The following is a 20,049-nucleotide window of genomic DNA, read 5'->3' on the forward strand; positions in this document are numbered from 1 at the left end:
GCACGGTCAGGTTTGAAGATAATATTGTTTTCGGATCCATAAAACAGTTTTCTAATCTTTTCCACGCTTAGAACAGAAGCTGTGTTAAGGCCCTTTGAGAAAGTGTAGTTACATCTTCATCACCACTGAAATACAAAAACAAATGGAACGTTTGCCAGTAGATTGCCTCTTCCAAAGCAATTTCATTTCAACATAAAAACACTGAACTAATTTATGACTCTTCCATTCTGGTTTCAACGGCATGCTTGTTGGTTTTTAAGGTTCAAATGCATACATTGCAATACAAAATACTCATACCTTAGTATGTCGTAACGTAATTTAAATGTCACAACGTTTACAAATGATCAGGCGCTATCGTCAAAGTTGTCACACTCGGTTTTACATTTCGATGTGAGGCATCCCATCAGCTTAAAACCTTGCCCCTTAGTAAACTATATGTATGTATATAAATAGGTTATGGTTGGTTTATTATGAGTCTTCCACACTTGTCACTTTTGTCAGCCCGATTCAGCGCTAATTAAACACATCCAATCCGTCCCGTGGAAAAAAAAACCCCGTCTGTAGCACTCAACGACTTGAGTGACAACGAGGTCAGAACATCCACCATCTGTTTCCATTCCCGGGAAAACGGCAGATGACTCTCGGAGAGATTTACACGTGTGATGACAAACGAGTGCCGAAGGACGCTGGCTCTTCAGCCCCCCCCCCCCCCCCCCCCGACAGTTATTATATGCATTTCATCACACGTGTCAGACAGCTAACCCTTCCCTCTTGTTTACACGAATGCAATGCTTTACAGTAATAGTAAAGTGGCTTTTGATGTGAAAGCTCAAAAAAGGGTACGGGGAGCTGCAGCGAGAGTGCCAGCAAGCCCCCCCCCTCAAAAAAAAGACGTTTGCTTAATCCAAACGCAACACTCACAATCGGTGGATACGCCGCACACAGGAACGACAGCAAAGTGTTTGCCGACAACATGTCAGTCTGTAAAAGTTTGGCATTTGGCTTAGAAACAAGTTCCCTGAGGGTTCGGGTCACCAAACACGCTTCAAGTCTTTGCTGAGCGGCTTCTAGCGAATCCGAAGGCAGGAGTTTAGTGTTTAGCTCAAGGGCAGTTGGGATTTAGCTGGTGAAACACACACACACACACACACACGCACACACACGCATGCACAATGCCAGCTGTAGTGATTGAAGATGTGATTTGACGCTTAGGGAACAAGACTTCACCCTTTTCGGTTCATATTTACTCTTTTGTGTCCACGTCACCCACTCGTGTCGTAGAGGGAGCGTTTCAGGGCATTCGCAGATAAGTAAAAGACCAAAAAACTCACGAGAACATACTGAGATTTGTTACACCTTTTCATCTTACACCTGTTAGTGGGGCAAACCGTCCTGGAGTAAATGGAGAGATTTGTCCTTTCACTTTGCCTCCAGCGGTATCGATCGCGCCCCTCTGAAAAGAATGGATTCACTGGTGCAGTTGAGTGTGTCTTTCTTGGCTCTCATGTACTTTTGAAGGTTGGACATGTGGCGGGTTGTTGGCGGTGTGCAGCAGACGGGGGGGGACTGTCCACTTCATTCCAATCGCTGTCTCCCGTTGGTCACACTCTCCCGTCGCCGTGGCCCATTTCCCCCCCCCCCCCCCTCGTCGACATGTCGTCAGCGGAGCGATCGATACGCTGCAGGCGGACAGCTGAGGGGGAGGGCGGCGGAGACTGAAGGACTTTTGGTGAAAATAAATGAAATGGTCAAAAGAACTGTGCTTGAAAATGTTAAAAGTCAGGCGATCACCAAAGTGATCACGGTTCCTCCTGAGAGAAACGTGAAGGCTTTAGGACCCATCTTGGATGATCCATGGCAGTGGTACGAAGGTACCAAGACAGGTAGGTAGGGTAGGAGACCATTACACTAAGACAACCGCAATATTCACAATATTCTGCTCTAAGGAATAAAAAAATCTATATATACAGGTGAAACTCGAAAAATTAGAATATCTTGCAAAAGCTCATTAATTTCAGAAAATTCTACTTAAAAGGTGAAACTAATATGTTTTATATTTACATTACATGCAAAGTGAGATATTTCAAGCCTTTATTTGATATTATTTTGACAATTATGGCTATATAATATATATACTGATATATTAGTTTCACCTTTTAAGTTGAATTACTGAAAGTAATGACCTTTTGCACGATATTCTAATTTTTCGAGTTTCACTTGTATATAAAAAGCAGGATTCATTTCTGTGTGAAGTCATTTTCATTACTATAATCTGCCATCCATCCATTTGCATGCACAGATCATTTAAGATTGGACCTAAAAGCTCATTTGCGAAAGGCATCACCCTCAAAACTCGAAACGTACAAACAACCACCAATCTACACATTTGCAAAACATTCCTTTATTATAAATAAATCTCCTTTTTGTATAAAAACTGGCATGCGTCAACCATGGCATTTTACAGGTTCACAACCCAAGGCGACAACCCGGTTAGCCAAGACAGCAAGAGGAAACACACTCATCTCATTATGTAAGGGCGATCCATCAGACAACGGTGAGACAAGAATGAGAAAATCGTCACAACCACAAAAATACTCACAAGTAGAGAAGAACAACAAACATGTTTGAGTCTCATAGATTTTCTCTGACATTTCTCTTTTTAAATATCTTTTTAAAATGAAGTCTGTTAAACCTTTTTCCCCACGTGTGCCCTTTTAAGATATAATGTCTACATGATTTCTGAGAGCATTTGTTTTTTTTTCCTTTTGTCATTTTATGATTTTTTTTTTTTTTTTGTGTTTAGATTTTAACAGTTACTCTGTCCAACAAAGTGTCCTATGGTATATCCCTTTTTTTTTCATCTTGTCTCTTTTTTTTTTTTTAACGGGTAAGTTCCTGATAGGACCAATGAGGTGAGAGCAGCAGGGAAAGCAGGCACACTGACTGGCTGTTTATGTGGTCCCACCTCTCTGTGGTTTGATGCTGAACAATACAAAATGTCTCATGCTTGGATTCCATCGGGCGCTCAGTCCTTCTGCCACTTCTTCTCCTAATCGACTCGGAGCGACGGGCCCCAAGACACCGCCCCCCCAACCTCCCCCCCCCCTCCCCCTCTCCCGTCCAAATCCCTGTCTTCTTCCTCTGTGGTCCGTTCAAATGGCGTGATTGCTGTAGCTGACGTACGTCGTCTTAGTTGATGAAACTGCGTGATTTACGAAAGGGGTTGGACGATGGGAGAGGAGGGAAAGGAATTGGGCAGAGATGAGGTCAAGAGCAGTGAGGAAAAGAGTGAGAGGAGAGAGTAATGAACGAGAAGGGACCGGTTGGACGTATGGAAGGGAACAAGGAGGAGGGACACAAGAAAGAGAAGTTGAGAGCAAATGTTTGTCACGATGCTCACGTAAACAGTGTCACATCCACAGTCCACCTGAGTAGTCGGGGCCCCTTTGTCAAACCCATTATGTCTTGTTTCCCTTGAGGCGTTCTGTGGTAAATGTCAATGTTTTTGCAGCAACGTCAGGCTTCTATTGGCGCCGTGGTTACAGTCGTTGCTACAACCCTTCACACGACCCTTTTTCTTATCTGTTTTTCTTTCGCTTGCTGCTTTACCAGCGAAGCAAACATGACAGAAATGCCCAAAGTTTTCGGTGACTTTTTTTCCCCTCCAAAGAGCACATTTAAGCAAAATTCTGTGGGGCCAAACAAATTAAGATAAAATAAATTGTGCCCGCGTTGGACCGTATGGAACTTATTCAATTGAAATGTCATGTTTGTAAAGTATGTGAGGACATGACGAAGCAGTTTAACTGCAGCTGAATGAATGAACTCTGACCTACTTCCTTCACTGATGCTAATAAAGCGCTGACGGGGAAAACCCAGGTGAGAAATGCATTACCCTCCAATGCCGCATTCATGGACTGCACAGAAACCCGTGCACAGCAGGGCCGAGACAAACTAAAGGTTAGAGATACACCACAAACATCACACAACTATAGGGAAATTACGCACACGCTTAAACACCAGAGGACGGACACATTAATCAGGACTTCACCAGACTGGAGCGCGCATGCACACATGCAAAGCAGCAGCAAAACACAAAGGCGCCACGTGCAAATTCACTTCTGTCACTCCATTCACGGATCGCTGACAAAGCAGAACCCGCTTAAAAAAAAAAAAAAAAAAAAGAACTTTGAAGTGAACGTAACAGGGCTTCACAGTCAGAGCTCCGAGAAGACACGCCATGCTATTTAAAAACTGTCACTGTTGCAGCTGTTTTGCCGTGCAAAAAAAAAGTCAGGCGTGAAATTCATTTTCAAACCGATATTAAACTTCTTCCTGATTAAAGCAAAACCAACACCCTGATGTAATCTGCACATCCAAGCGGACTTGAGCAAAAGGGAAAATAGTGTTGCTTTGTTTCTTATTCTGCTACTCCGTCACGATAAGCAATTAAGTTACAAATATTAAGTACCCCCCCCTTTGTTGGTAGTGTGAATAACTCGATAGAAACTGTTGTTATTCTGCATGATTGTGTTTGCTATTGACTCAAATGCAGTTTTTAACTATTTGTATTCATTTTAACCGTATGCTTCAACGTTGATCTCTCAAGCGTTACGTGCATTTATATGAATAAAAACGGAGATATATGGAGATATAGTTCCATCCGGTGTGTTATATGTATAGTTATAAAAGGCTGGTGTTCTCTTACTCACTGTTGGTCTCCATGCTCTCGCAGAGCTCCGTCTTCACCTCTCCGTTGGGCCGGTCTCCCTTCTGGCTCAGTTTCCCCGACATGGTGGCAGCTGTCACAATTGCCTGCGTCGTCATGCATTCACATTCAGAAATACATTCATTGGAAATGAAGATTTGTTTGTGCGGTACGAAATCGGAAATCCCCGTCTTAAGCGGGGCTGCAGCTAACAAAGCAGAGGAATTCGCTCTTTGACCAATGGTCAAGCACAAGTTAGTTACATAGTTTACCACAGACAGTGCATATCTTGAGTAGTATCTTTTTATCTCATTATTGGAACTTTCATTGAGCGTTTAACTCTTCTCCACATTGCTAACTCGAGAGATGTGCAAGGATAAATGAGGTGGCGTCATTTCCTGTTTCTATAAAAAATGATGTTTCATTTATTTAATTAGTTGCTGCAGCCCCAATGTTTAGTTCAAAACAATTCCAGATAATTAGCTTTATAATCCTCATCAGCATGGATAATATTTATTATCGGTCAAAACGGGTAATAAGACAAGTTGAAATGTGGATTATATTAGAAAACTGTAAGATGTAAGACTCAGGTCGTACCACAAGGGGCCTCACCTTGAAGCTGCGCTTTCGCTTGGGCACATTCTGCTCGGGGTGGAAGAGGATGACGTAGACCTTGGGCATGTAGAGCATCCCCAGGGACACCGAGGCAGACAGGCTGAGGGAGATGGTCAGCGTGGTGGTCTGGATGTACATCTATCAGGAGAGGGAGGACACAGAGGGACCGTTTCACATTTCACGTTGGTCGGAGACGTGTCTGTGACGTGTAACTGTCCGGGCTACAGAGCGCTTCTGGTTAGGGAGAGAGCAGAAGGACAGACGAGTAGGGTGGGGGGGTGGAACGCCGGCAAAGTTAGCGGGAACATTTCTGTGCTGACAGCTACAGTGGCACGCGGGGGCAGTTACATCAAATGCCATGTGAAATGCCCGTACAAGTGAAGCTGCTTAATTGCCACGTTTGCTGCAGAGCTGGACTCCTGCAACCTGAAATGATTCTTTGCAGTCATCGGCGGGCTGAAGCGGAGACAGTGTCCCGCGGAGTTAACTAGATGCCTTTAGTGAAACGGCGCAGCCGGGGGACTGGAGGAGAGCTGTAATGAAGCGCACCGCAGGCAGAAATAGTTGCTGCGACCACATGCATTTCTGCCAGGTAGGGTTAGAGGCCAGTTATAATAAAACCGGAGAAGACTGTGCAGCAGACTGCAGAGGACTGAGCGCCAGTCCTCGGGTCCTTAGTGAGTTTCAGGGAGTAGTTTGGAGGGGAGACCTGACACAGCTGACAGGCTCTCAAGACATGGAGCTCATCGGGGGGCGAGTGCTGCCTGCGAATATGGAGGGAGACGGATAGACAGAAGTAAAGCTGGAGGGGGGGGGGGGGGGGGGGGATGGATGGATGATTTATGGAAAAGAATAGAACAAAGGGATGAGACCAAGCCAGGAAGGGAAAGTAAAAGAGGCATGGAGGGGGAAGGAAGGAAGGATGGGAGGGGACTCGTTAAGACCAAGATCAAGGGAGAGAGAGAGAGAGAGAGAGAGAGAGAGAGAGAGAGAGAGAGAGAGAGAAAGGGAGTTTCTTAAAGTCACAGTGGTGGCGCTTTGGTGTCCTGCTTCAGGTAATGTGTGACCCACAACAGTAAAGACAAACTTACACATTTATCACAGTAAGACATACGTACACGTGTGCACGGACACATAGTTTACATACATGCAACTATGGAAACCTCAGGTGCAAGCATTACTGGAGCGACACAAAATAGAAGGACCAAGAAAAAACACTTTTTTTTTTAATTTCATCATGCCATTGGTAAAAATATAAAGAGAATATCATTTCACTTTTGTAGGATTGCGTTTGACCAGAAACTACTGGACAATTATGTGGGCAGCAACACGTGCTTTAGTCAAAGGCCTCCAATTTCTCTATTAATTATGTATGGCAGATACAAATATTTATATTTATGTGCTTATAAAGACTTCAAGCACTAATAGAACATGCCTAATCTTCAAAAAACCCAACTCTCCACAGACAACACATTTTATATCTTTCCAAAAATTCTCAAAGTTGCAAACTAAAATCTTAAGATCTGGAAAGAATGAGTCGATTAATAACAGAGCAAAAGGCAGCGATTATTTGGAAAACAAAGGTGAAAATAACTGATATAATCACAGATTTTCCTTCCTTCGCATGGAGGGCAGCTCCCCTACAGGCTGTGAACACAGTTTACACTCCACTGCGACTCAAACACAAGAGACACAAAACAATGCCTCAAAGGACTGAAAATGCAGTGGCTTGGGACGGATCACCAATAGAACAAAAGCAAAACAGGACGGGAACCGATGGAGTGTTTCCAGTAACAGACCTAGGACTGAAAAAAAAAAAAAAGATTCAAAGAGAACCAAGTAAAAATTGTAGTAAACTACAGGAAAAAAGAGCAAAGAAAGATAATGAAAATGACAGCGAAACAGAGATTCCCTTAAGCTGCAACTCCCCTCTTATCAAAACAGCGGCGAGGATGCTGATCGCCACTTCCGTCACACAAAGCCTTTGGACCAATGGCGTGGCTTCCAGCTGTTATTCAGCTATAAGACACACAGACAAGACTGAACCTGCCGCCCTCCACTTTTCGCCGTCTTACAGCTCATATCGGGCCAAAAATGCTTGCGTCGGGAGAGCGCTCCATTATCCAGAAAAGCCACACGCGCTTAGCTGCAGATGGCTGCATGCGATGTAATCCCTTTCGGGTTTAAAACATTCGCACGCGGAGAAGCTCTGCTCCGTGGGAGTGTTGCCTGTGTGCTTTTAACACCTGGGGACAAACGATCCCAGAGGCTCTGGGGCCAAAACAGGAACAGAAGAATGTACATTCTGTGGCAAATGTATGAACTTTTAGTTCTATAAAAGGTTAAAGAAAGTGACGCTTTTGCTAAATTATTGTCCAGTACTTTTGAGTAACATCGCAATTCAGCAGTACTGACGTTTCAGTGTTTTTTATTTAACGCTTAAAAGGACACGTCCGAGGTTGTCAAGCCCACGATAACATGCACAACCTCACTGGTAGGCGATGCAGATCTCATATTAAACATATTTACCGAACATGATGTTCAGGCTCCATTCCATTCTTGTATGACAATGATCGCAACAGAGCGTCGGCCCGCTCAGACGCAGCGGGGTCACGCACCGCTGAGTTCGCCCTCGACAACAAAGGCTTTGTGAAGGATTTTCCTTTTCAGTCCGGATCTTGATTGAGGCCACGGCACACGAAGCATTGTTGAAGGCCCTGTGAGTGAGCCGGCTGAGCTGCATTCAGGTGCCGCCGAGGTGCAAGCGTATTCAGCCTGAACATCTGCTGCACAACTCATATACTGCTCAATGGCTCATCGCCTCTAAACACTGTTAAACGTGGGGCTAGTTCTCTCCAAATGATGATTATTCATGCTAATGCTCAACAGCCAATCAGAGACAACGCCGACGGGAAAATATGAGCGGGAAGAATGCACTCACATTCAATGCACATCACATTATCAGAGAGGGGAGACCATCAGAGGGGCAAAGACGGTATCTGACCAGAGTGTGCGGGCGGAGCGCGCCTGGCGGGCCTAATTAAAGCCGGGGTTGCCCCCGCAGGGCGAGTCCCGGTCCCTCTAGCAGATGTGTTCTGTCGGGCTTTTTCATCCCGTTGCCACACTTTTTCGTCGAGCTTCAAACTTGCTTCCCTTTCCGGAGGCCGGGTATGAGGGGAGGGGGGGGGGGGGGGGGGGTCGGTGTACTAGACGCAGCAGCACGTTGAAAGCCGGGACTCGTAAGGCCTGAGGTCAATACATTTTTCCACCGGGCACTACGAGCGGCGCCCGCTCTGGTAGCAAACATCGGCGCCCCTTTCAAGAGGCTAATGCTGAACAGCCGTCAGCGCGCGTGACTCCCGGGAGGCGTGGGCCCGATCCTAAAAGACGGGCCTCTTGACAGGTGATTGCAGAGAGCGCCGTCTCTTCCCTCACAGCCGCGAGCCGAGGCGTGACAGCTAGGGCTAAGGCCCGTTCCTCGGTCCGTTTCGGGCCTTGAAGTAGAAAGTGCAGCTCGCGGACAGAAGCCAATTACCTAAATTAGCCCCGTCTACTGCGGACACGGCAATTTCCGTTTCACTAATACACACAGGCAGGAGAGATGTATGACACGTGGTCATTATGTTAAGACCTTAAACACTTGTTGAATAAATAGAGAAATAAAGAGAGGGGCATTGACATAGAGGGGTTTTTTTTTTTGTCCATAAAGTGGGCTCGTCTTCTTCCCGAAAATGCAATCCATAGGGAATCTGTAGTGGATGCCAAAAAAATTGAAAAAAAATGGGCGTAACGGTGTAATTAAATCTCGGCTTCTGCAGCCAACTTGTAGGGGATGTATTGATTAAGACACCTTGCAGCAAAATGCACTTCACGCTGCCTGAATAGCCGCATGTGCGCGCACGGAGCGTGCCCGTGCAGAGATATGAATCCCATTATGCGCAGGTTGCAAGAACAGAAACGCACACACACACACACACACACACACACACACACACACAGACGTTCCACCGTTTCACGCTTGATGGACCACAATGTGGGAAAATCAAAGTCATCACAATACTCCTCAGGTTTTTGCAAAGCCTTCGTTATGTGCCACAGAGCGAGAAAAGGGACGGTGGAAATCAAAGCGCTTTGGCCAGAAAGAGGCAAATAGAAAGATGAGGGAGGACGGAAAGAGGGGCGTCGTGATTGTAAAAGACGTCGTGGCTTTGTGGGACAGAGAACAAACACACTTGGATGAGAAAGGAAGCAGGCAAACAAAGAAGAGGTTCAGGAGGACAATCGGCGGTGGACAGGAAGGGGCGGGATGACGAGAGGAAGAGTGAGAGGAGAAATAATGAGGAGACAAACAGACAGTTTCTACCCTGGCAGCGCGGGAGTATAAAAACCTAGTTTCACATTGTCGTTTTTAGCGTGAAAAAAAAAAAAACGTCGATTGTTGACAAGCAAGTCCAGAAACACTTATTCTCTCTGGCATGTTGCTTTCGATACGAGATGCGAGAGTTTTCCCACATTTGAACATACAGTATGTTCAAATGTTCAAATCAACAGAGCCACAAACGCCACTGATTGGTTGCTGTCGTTCGTGGCCGAGTGGCTCCCTGCTGTCACTCGGTAATTGCTGTGCACAGCGGGTCATTTTTGATTTTTGAAGGGTTTGTGGCAGTAATCACCTTCACTAAGAACACCTGAAACCTTTAAAACCTTTCACGTTCCACGTACCCATTTGACTGATATCCCGTGGGAATGGACAGGAATAGGTGTTATGTTGCTGAAGTCATAGATCTTTAGTCACAGTGGAACGTGTGGCCTTCACTTGCACCACGAAGCTGCCCATTGGAATTAAGTGGGACGTGTTTGACTCTCCGGAGTCAATGAGGTCTCTTGCCAGACGTCACTCTGTCGCTGTCCTTTTTGTCTCTCAGCCCACGTTTGAAACAAAGGACTGCTGCCTGCTTTGTTTCATGTCCCGAGTCGGTGAAGGGTCAGCGAGAGAGAAAATAAAAAAAAAGTTGGGGATGAGAGAAATATCCCGGGGGGGGTTGGCACTCTCCAACGCCCCCCTTCCTTCCTTCTACATAACGTCTCTTGGTCTTTCTGATTTGAACTCTTGGTTCAAGCAGCTCGACGCGTTTCCTTAAATGTTCTTTTTTTTTTTTCTTTCTGCCACTCAGCGCCGCCCATTGAGCATTCCTGTTCTTCTGCACACTGTTAATAATGCCTTTAGGTGTCCTTGATCGGTGTCGGCCCTAAACGAACCGTCCACCCAGAAAAGTGACTCCACAGGCCGCGTGGGAGTACAAAAGCCAGTTTCACGTTGCCATTTTAGCGTGAAAAAACCCGTTGATTGTGTGTCTGTGCGTGTCTAACTTCCTCCTCCTCCTGTTTCCCTTTTTCACTCTCATCATTTTAATCACCTGAGCCATGGGAGGGTGAGGGGGATTTACATTTTATTTATTTATTTCAAAAAATGAGAGCGTGACCATCCAGTTTCTTATCACTTCTAACTGTGAAGGATTATGATGTACAATCTTATTTCCCAGATTTTCTGAACTTCAAAGTGCTCTGCAATAAAACTAGAATGGGATTAAGTGACTCAAAAAACATTACTTTCAGGGGAAAATCCTAATGAAGTATCGTTAGAGTGATTCATTATGATGTTCTTGTTAAAATCTTTTGATGTATAAAATAATTAAAGTATCATCTTTATCTTCCATGAAGAATTTCAAAGAAGTAAGAATATTAATCTGTATTACCAAGGACTGCTTTGTGTCAAGTCACATCACAGAGGAAAGTAACAACTGGGACAGTTACGGGTTTAATTCTAAGATCCAACTGTGGCAGTTAAGAGTATTATTAAGAAACCCAACTTTACAATAACAAAAACTCTCACTGTGCATTTTGACAACATGGTCCTTGTGACACAATATTTTGCACAGTTGTCCTTGCTTTGTCATTATATTCTGCAAATCATCACATGGAGACATTCTTTCTCCATCTAATCCATACTGGCCTGAGGTCTGGCCTGCGTGTAGAGAGGTTATTTTATAAAGTATCTGTGTTTGCTCTGCCAGCTGTCAGCTTGTTAGTGCGGCCCCGTGTTGACTTGCAGATCTGCGGGAGCTCCGGCCGGTTGCATCAAGTCAAACACATTTTGAGTTGTGCATAAGAGGGTTCGTGGTAATGCATACTGTTGGGGCGGCCCCATTGAAAATGCCTGCTCTCTCCCTCCCTCTCTCTCTCTCTCTCTCTCTCCCTCTCTCTTTACTAACTGACGTGACTGTGACCCCACTGTGCACAGCTACAGCCAATTAAAAGACCCAGCACGGAATAACAATCAGTCCTCACACTGCTTCCTAATCGTAAGAGAAAAAAGTTTGATCCAAAGGATAAAGAAAAGAGGAGTACCTGTACGTTTCGCTCTTAGATGAGGAAATGTGCTCGAAAATGATATAAAAAGCATATTTAAACGGAACACTTTTGTGGTCTGATGCTTTCTTTGATTATCATAGTGCAGCCTCGACACTTTCTTTAAACCCTTAACCACTAAACGTCGGGGGGGGGGGGGGGGGGGTTCACTGACGTCACCGAAGGGACCACCCTTCCATGCTGATTATTGCTGATTGTTGGTTATTAGCACCTACTCACAGTCAACTAAAGAGGGCAAGTCATTTGTTTTTGCTCTTTCTGTCTTGGTGTGTTAATCTCTAAAGGTGTTTTATCCTCGTCTGCAAGGAGTACTGATCATAGTCCGCACAAACACAGATTGCACGGATGCTACCGAGAGACTCATAACTCTTACAGAGAAAAGATGGCTATCACAGAATTGAATATGTTTGGTTTGGGCACAACTACTAGTACAAAGCGATGTACTCCTGTACAAACAAAAAGGTGCTCAACTCCTAATATGGATCGACACTGAAGTACTCCTGATATGAAAGTTTGGTCAATTTGGAAGCACCGAGCGGAGTAACTATGTTGACCAGATGTTTAGTCCTGAATGAGACCTGAAAACCATCAACTGGATGCCAGCTCGCTGCATCTACGGTACATAGCAACCGCTTCAAGGGCAACAATCTTTGACTTCCTCTTGGGAAGCAGAAGAGTGAACAGCACAGCGCTAATTAAATCAGGGCGTCTACTGAGTCTTTCATTATGCAGTGCATTATTATAGTGGGTTTGCTTCTAATGCTTCACTGGTTGATCTTTTAAAAGAACAATGAAACAATCAGAATTAAAACAAAAATGTAATATCGTAAAAGTACTCGTAAAAGTACAAAAAACGACTATTGTATCTGCTTGAGTGCCTTTTTGTCATCGTCTCTGACGTCTCACATATGCAAGAATGAAGAAATGACAGCTGCAGTTTAGTGAGTAAAAATAAACAAAATAAAGAACTGCATATTGTGTGTTTCTCATTTTAGTGTTCTTAAAGATATGTTATAAAGATGACTGTTAGAGAGGACTAAGAAAATACATTTTGTTTATGCTGCTGTTTTCTTGTGTCTATTGCTCCCTGGGGGAGTGTTTCTAAACATATGTGAATGTAAGTGTACTGTTATGTGTTTGTGAATGTAGAGCAAGCGTGTGTGTGTGTGTGTGTGTGTGTCTAAGGCGGTGTGTTTGTGTGTGACTTCCAGCGTCTCTGCGTGAGGTCCCCAATGGGCGTCCCCACATCCTTCAACATCTCACCGCTTGATGTCAGGATCTGACGCTTGCCGTCTGTCTCCCCTCATTTTCAGCAAAAAAATCAAATCCCACCAAAAACGCACTAAAGAGTAAAAAAAAAAAAAAAAAAAAAAAAAAAGAACGCCGCAGATCAATGAACTCTTCTGGAATAAACACATCACAACGTCTACAGAGTGACTCATTGGTCGGACTGCAGTCTGCACGGTAGTAGCTCCTGGAAGCATGGACATTACGAGCTCTATCCTGGCATTGTACCTTGCCTGCCAAAATAAAGCTCTTTTTTTCTCTCTATAATATATAGATATATTAGTTAGCTAATGAGATAATTATGATTCAAATGTTTTGCCCCGTGTCTGCGTGGCTTCTGTCCGGGTACTCCGGCCTCCTCCCACACTCCGGAGACATGCAGGATGGGTTAACCCATGGTGACCCTGAAATCGCCCGTAGGTGCATGAATATGTGAGTGAATGGGTGAACACAGAACCCGGGTGAACCCCGTCTCTCGCCGGATGCTGGCTGGGACTTGACCCCTCGCGCTACCCTCTGAGAATAAGCGGCAGAGAAGATGAATGACTGATAAACTATTTACACAAACGGGATTAGCATTAATTACTAGTTTGTCATGGAAACACAATTGCATAATACGTTTAATGGTACAGGCACACTTGCATAATCACAATCTGCACTCCAGATGGTGGAATCAACCTCACTGCTCTCATGTACAGTATCCCCATTTTGTATATATCAATTTAAGTGTCCACACGAGGTTCAATTGCACCCATATTGAATGTTGCAACCGAAGCTTCGCTCCTGGCTAAATTGAAAAAAATTATGGTACATATTGCAACACATCCTTTTATTTTGGAGTACTGCCTGAAAGAAGACAAACAACCTGGTTTAACTCTGGGAAATGTCTACTTTAGGGTGACTACATTGGTAGCGCAGTCTGCAGTCTGTTAACATTTACTTAACCACAACCTTTGTAAATTCAAGGTTACTTGCACTGTGAAAAAAACCTCGTCACACATCGTCAGGCTCACCTACTGTCAAGAAACACATTTACAGATCTTTACAGTCTTCACACTAACCAAAGCCACATCACCCAAAGCACAAACAGGAATAAAATTGAGCGTTACAATATATCTTCCGATTCCTCCCCTAAGACTGTTTGGGACTGCTGTGTGCGTATGAACCAAACGTTTCTGACTCCAACATTTCTCTGGTTTTCCTTCCTCTTCTTCACCCAGCTTTCTTCTTTTTTTTTTTTTTTTCTCTTCGTGCATCTCTATACATTCCAAAATTTACCCCGCTTCATTTTCGATCAACATTCATCTACGCTCTCTCTTCAATATGATCTCTTCCTCCGTCCTCGGCGTTGCGTGATTGGGTGAATCCCGACGCTCCTTCAACCCGCTCGGTCTGCTGAGGCGTCGAGTTGCTCTTGCACACCCACACGCTGATTCATTCTCTTTGCTTCAATTCTGCCTTTTGCGTTCCTGCTTTTCTTGTAGTGCTTAACTCAATTTACTTGTCTCATGCTCATCATCTCTCTGTTTTTGTCCCCCCCCCCCCCCCCCCCCTTCAGTCCCCTCCTTCTCACTGTGCTGTGTTTTTTCTGCCTCTCTGCATTTCTCTCCCTCTTCACATTAGTGGAGATTGCTCAAAAAGATGACTGACTGTAACTCCAGGTGAGGATCTGGGCGGTCACCAGTTCACATCCACGGCCATAAATCAGTGTGAGGATGGTGAGGCACTGTGTGTGTGTGTGTGTGTGTGTGTGTGAGAGCACTGAGGGATACAAAGGCATTTGTGAGGCGGGTAGTGTATATGTGGTCCGCATGTACTGCTGAGGGCCGATCAGAGGGGGGGGGAGGGGGAAAGTGATGCTCAAAGTCAGGCTATTTGCCATTGTTCACTTCTTAAAGGGGCCCGTCTTGAGGGTTAGATCTCTGGGGTCTTTGGTATGAGGATAGGCAGCAGTACGCGCGTGTGGGCGCCTGAGAGAAAAGAGAGATGGGGAATGTGTCACAGAGATAATAATGTCAATGGGAGGCCTTGAGAGACACACTGCATAGTTCTGTATGAATAGCAGAGAGACTGAACCTGCGGATTCCCAGTGGTCAGCACATGCGGCTCTGTCCTACCATTTCGGCAATTCGCACAAGTTAAACGTAGGGCTTAAAACAGACTTTGTAAGAGCGCACCTCATCTCTGTGTGTCAGCAGCATCCATTCTACGGGCACAACTAAAAAAACGCCATTAAATAAGTCTCTTTGCAAGAAACTGTTGAACATACGCTGACAAAATACCTCAAACAGACTTTCATACGCATACACACAGTGAGAGGGTTTGTGGGCAGCAGCGCGGGGGGTGGTGGTGGGGGGGGGGGTTGATTCTTCCTCTGTCGGAAGCAAGAGATAACAAGCTGACACTATTTAAGACATCTGGAGAACAGGAGCGGTGGAATCACATGGAGAGAGAGAGAGAGGGCATAGAGGAAGGGAAGGAGGAAAGAAAAGATGGCCGTCGGTCCATGGTGTCAGGCAAAGGCTTGATGGGGCAGGCACAGAGAGAGATGGCTGCAGAGCGGATGCACCCTGCGGTCAGGGTTTATAACAAGCAGAGAGAGGCAGGAGGAAGCACACATGCCCATCCACAAACCACACACACACACACACACACAACCTTTTCCCATTCCTGCAGGGTGCAGCCTCTGCATGGCAGCATGACCTATTTCAAAACAATACATCCCTCGCTGGTGATGGTTAAGAATCCCTCTCCGGCCTTCTTTCTTTGATTCACCGCCCTCATTCTCGTCTCGCGCCCCACCGTCTACCTGCATGCGCCCCTCTCTCGCTCAAACTTCCCCTCCGCACGTTCATCTCTGCCGCCCTTTGTGCTTCTCCAGTCTCTCGTTCTCCGCCCGCTGTGACTCTGTGTCGAGTGTTTTCAGAAGAGACGAGCGATGGAGAGGAATGAGCGGGCCGAGACGGGGGGGGGAGCACAGAGACACGCGACAGGGAGTGGGCAGGGACAGGGGACGGGGACGTGGCAGAATCTCAAGTCGGCACTCACAAAGTGAACCGTGCAATATGCGCACACACACACACACACCGAGGGAGTCGAGCGAGACGGGCGGCTCTCTGTGTTCTGACTGTACGAACCTGAACGTTGCACAATGACCTACAAATAGCACGCGACCTGTGTGGAGACTGATGGAGGGGGGGAGGGGGGGAGGGGGAGAGGGGGGGAGGGGGGGGGGCGAAGCTGCTGCTCTGCTGACCTGCTGCCTTCGCTGTTCAGGCGTTGAAGACCTTGTGCGAGACAGTTAGAGAGGGGGAGGGCTGACACGTCTGGATGAAGCCAGTAGGTGGAGCCTTTCTTTCCTTCGTCAAAAAGGCCACGGCAGATTTTAAAACTCTCCCACAGAGACGCATCTGACCACTGGTGAGCTGAAGAGAAGCACTGAAGCACACCTGGCCTCTCGTCACATGCCGTGGTGACATAAACCAATCTAAGCTTGTCTTCCTCAAGGGTGAGCATCAGCAGTTGTGTGGCGGTATTGAGTACAGTGTTCACATATCAACTTTTTAATAATCATATGGAGCATTAGGCAGAGCTGGATGGCTTAACAGACTTAATCGTAATGCGAGTCCTGTTGTCACCGAGTCCTCCGGCTAACTTCACTGTTGCCTCTCCCCCCCTCGGCCCATTTGGAAACCAACCTATACCCTTGGTAGAGCTCTCCTCATTAATTCTCCCATCAGCGAGTCACATCATTACCTGTTTATTCCTTCCACTCGTCTCCCTCCTCCCTCTCCTCGGCGCTCTCTGTTAGCCAGCCAGCTGCCACACACTCCAGAGGATATTCCAATTAGAAAACAACATACAGACGCACAAATGTGCACTGGTGGATATTCCAATTAAATACAACACACCAGACAAACACACTCAGACGCCGATACACAGGAAAGTCGCTGGTGGACATTCTAATTAGCTGAACGGTCCAACCAGTAAGACGGGACCCAACAGCATGTCAGATAGCATCCACACGCATGTAAGCACACGCACACACTCACGCCGTTAAGATGCCATTTCACAGACACAAATCACATTTGCACGTGTGCGTGAACAGACCCTGAAGAAACCCATCAGCACCTATGAATGGTCACATATGCACACGTATGCAAAATGATGGGCTCACACATCGTGCAGCTTAAAGGTTAAAAAAGCTTCCAGCTGCCATAGGAGGGCTAATTGAAGCCTCAGTCTGTGGGGTCTAAATCACTAATATTTTCCTTATTAGGTGATAATTGTAATTAGACTTGCCACACACTATTTGCATTAGGGGAGAAAGGTAATTACTTTGGGAAAGGGCTCTTGCTTTGTGAAGAGCTATAAAATAGACAGCAAAGGAAAAACACAATGATAAATCCAGCAAGAGGACGATTTCCCTCGTGTGGGATTGAATTATTAGATTCATGCGACGTTGGCTTTACTGGAAAATGGGTTTTAGACGCAAGAAAGTGAAGCAATGGAAATTCCCGCCTGACACTCTAAAAGGAAGAGTGGAACCCTCAGTGGACACAAAGCTAGTCGGCGTTCATCTACACTGTGCAGCATGATATTTCAGACCGACGTGCCAGATTGTGAGTTTATTGTGTGTGTGCTTCCCAGACCCCACACATGTGTGAGTCCCTGGCGATACCTGCGGCACTTGGAAGCGATTCCCAATCACAGGTCATCGTCTAAATTTGAACATAATCGTAGAGCGGTTCAAGCGATACATTTTTTTCCCCCTCTGCCAATAAAAAAAAGGCAATTCCCTGCGTGTTTGTGTCCTTCCGTGAGCGGCTGATCTCACGTTCTCCTGCAGCGGACTGCTTAATATTTCAAGAGGCCAGATCCTGCTACAAGGTCCGCTCGCCATTGCGGTGACAAACACTTCATCAAAACACCCTTTATTTATTCATTTGTTTGTACCGCCGCCGACTGCCCGCTGACTCGTGACTCACCAGCCTTTGTAGTGGCCCCCGGGCCGTTAGGGGGCCGCTACTGATAACACGGCTGACTGAGTCACCAACCCGATCCCCTCCCGTGTGTTTGGCGGTGGTAGTTTCAAATGATTCGGTGACACGTAGATTCATCTTCGGTCTCGCGGATAACATTAAACATCAAATAAACCACAAAATTCATGTGGGTGACGTACTGTGCATTCGTAATGAAGCCGTCGTTCATTTGGCAGAACCTCATCCTTGTAGAGTTCCTGCTCCGAACACCAGCACCACATTTTTAGCTTTTAAAAGTTACATCTAACTAGCTCCCCATATCCAGAAATAATTGACTAAAGGTAGGAGGAATCAGCTCAGTACATCACAAGCCTCTAAAAGCCTGGACCAGGGCATGGATCTACTCAATCAGCCAGACAGAAAATCCTCTTGGTCCTCACTGGGGATTGTCAGGAGATTTTTTTGACTCAAAGCCATTAGTGTAGCTACAACTGAAAAAAAATCATTCTGCCCCAAGACATGAACTTTTGACATTCAAAAATGTTTCTTTGGTGCCAACAGAGAACCAACATTTGGCCATAATAATACAAAACATACAAATCCATGACTCAAGGGGATTCCAAAACGCAATAACACTGCAGAACGGGCTCAGTAGAGTTCAGTCAGGCCGACAGGAAGCCCATGAATTGTCATCTGTGAAAGACACATCCAACTGAAATACAATAGAATCACACAAATCTATTGGGACACGTCCAATATGTATAGATAATATATAAATAATTTGCACCCTTCAATTAGTTCAAATACTTCAACCCTGCATGCAAAGAATGCCTTCTGTTCCATTGCATCTTTTGTGTAGATTGTGGGGTCCAAAAGAAATTGCCCAAAATCCCAAACAGGTCCTTTCTAGGGTAATCTAACAGATGCAGTCGACGACTAGCAGACACACACACACACACACACGGGCACACACACGTCATCACCGTGTTCATCTTTCTTGCAGACTAAAGATGATGGGGATGACGAACAGACATCTGCAATATACTCACACTCTCTGTAGACTGTGGTTCATGAAGAAAATGTGAAAAGACAGCAGTTAAGGTATGCAGGTTAGCTAGTATATTCGCAACGATGCACAAACACGTGCAACACTCACCCTCTCTGCGGACTGTGACGTGCCAAAGAAGATGGGTATGAAGGCCAGCCATATGATGCAGGTGGTGTACATGGTGAATCCGATGGGCTTGGCCTCGTTGAAGGTCTCGGGCACGCCCCGCGTCTTGATGGCGTAGACGGTGCACGTCACCATCAGCAGGATGGAGTAACCCAGGGAGCAGATGAGGGACAGGTCCGAGATGTCGCACTTGAGGACGCCGCGCGCCGACTTGGGATCCTGGGTCCGCTGCTCGCCGTAGTCCACCACCGTGTGGGGGGGGTCCACCGCGAACCACACAAAGACGCCCAGCAGCTGAACCGAGATGAGCGAGAAGGTGATGACGAGCTGGGAGGCGGGGGATATGAACCTGGGAGAGAGACAAATCACCGACGTGAGCGAGTGGCACAGCAAAGGAATGACGGTGCTGGAAACCCATTTCAGTTTGAGCTCGTGGAAGAAATTCTGCTCCTGAGCGTCCATATATTTCATGCATTATGTAATTTTCCATCAAGATTAGATTAGATTCTCACACAGTTTGGGCAAAACCCTGTTGTACAAATACATTTTTAAACTGAAAAGGTCTGTGTTCATCATCCTTAAAACGAGGCTGTTTTCATATTATCTAAAAAGGTTAAGACACGCCAGCAGCAATGTGTTACATTCCTTTACATGAAGCCATACAAACACAAACACCCACACTATAATAAATGTTGGCGGGCGATCAGGGAAAAAGGTGATGATGACATTGTAGGCAACAGTGAAGTGCATGGTTAGTGAGGAGGAGCGCGGCGCTGGAGAGAGGGAAAGTGGTGTCCATGTGGGATGACGGGAAAAAATAAATGGGGGGGGGGGGAATAAATACCCAACAAGAA

The 20,049-nt window shown here is 45.9% G+C and overlaps 1 protein-coding gene across 5 annotated transcripts in view; it reads right to left on the minus strand.

The window, feature by feature from the left end:
- Positions 1 to 3,098: 3,098 nt before the first annotated feature.
- grm8a (glutamate receptor, metabotropic 8a) overlaps positions 3,099 to 20,049 on the minus strand; it is a 165,061-nt gene continuing 148,110 nt past the window's right edge. For 3 of the 5 annotated variants that reach the window (XM_062560284.1, XM_062560285.1, XM_062560287.1), the window contains 4 exons: positions 19,178 to 19,544; positions 5,321 to 5,461; positions 4,713 to 4,815; positions 3,112 to 3,202 (listed from right to left, as the gene is read on the minus strand). In XM_062560284.1, the coding sequence (XP_062416268.1) occupies positions 3,153 to 3,202; positions 4,713 to 4,815; positions 5,321 to 5,461; positions 19,178 to 19,544 (661 nt within the window). In that variant the 3' untranslated portion in view covers positions 3,112 to 3,152. Of the gene's footprint in view, positions 3,203 to 4,708; positions 4,816 to 5,320; positions 5,462 to 19,177; positions 19,545 to 20,049 lie in introns of all 5 variants that reach the window. The other 2 variants (XM_037460829.2, XM_062560288.1) reach the window with 2 other exon arrangements.

This window comes from Pungitius pungitius, chromosome 2 (genome assembly GCF_949316345.1).
Source record: "Pungitius pungitius chromosome 2, fPunPun2.1, whole genome shotgun sequence".
NCBI classification, from domain to species: domain Eukaryota; kingdom Metazoa; phylum Chordata; class Actinopteri; order Perciformes; family Gasterosteidae; genus Pungitius; species Pungitius pungitius.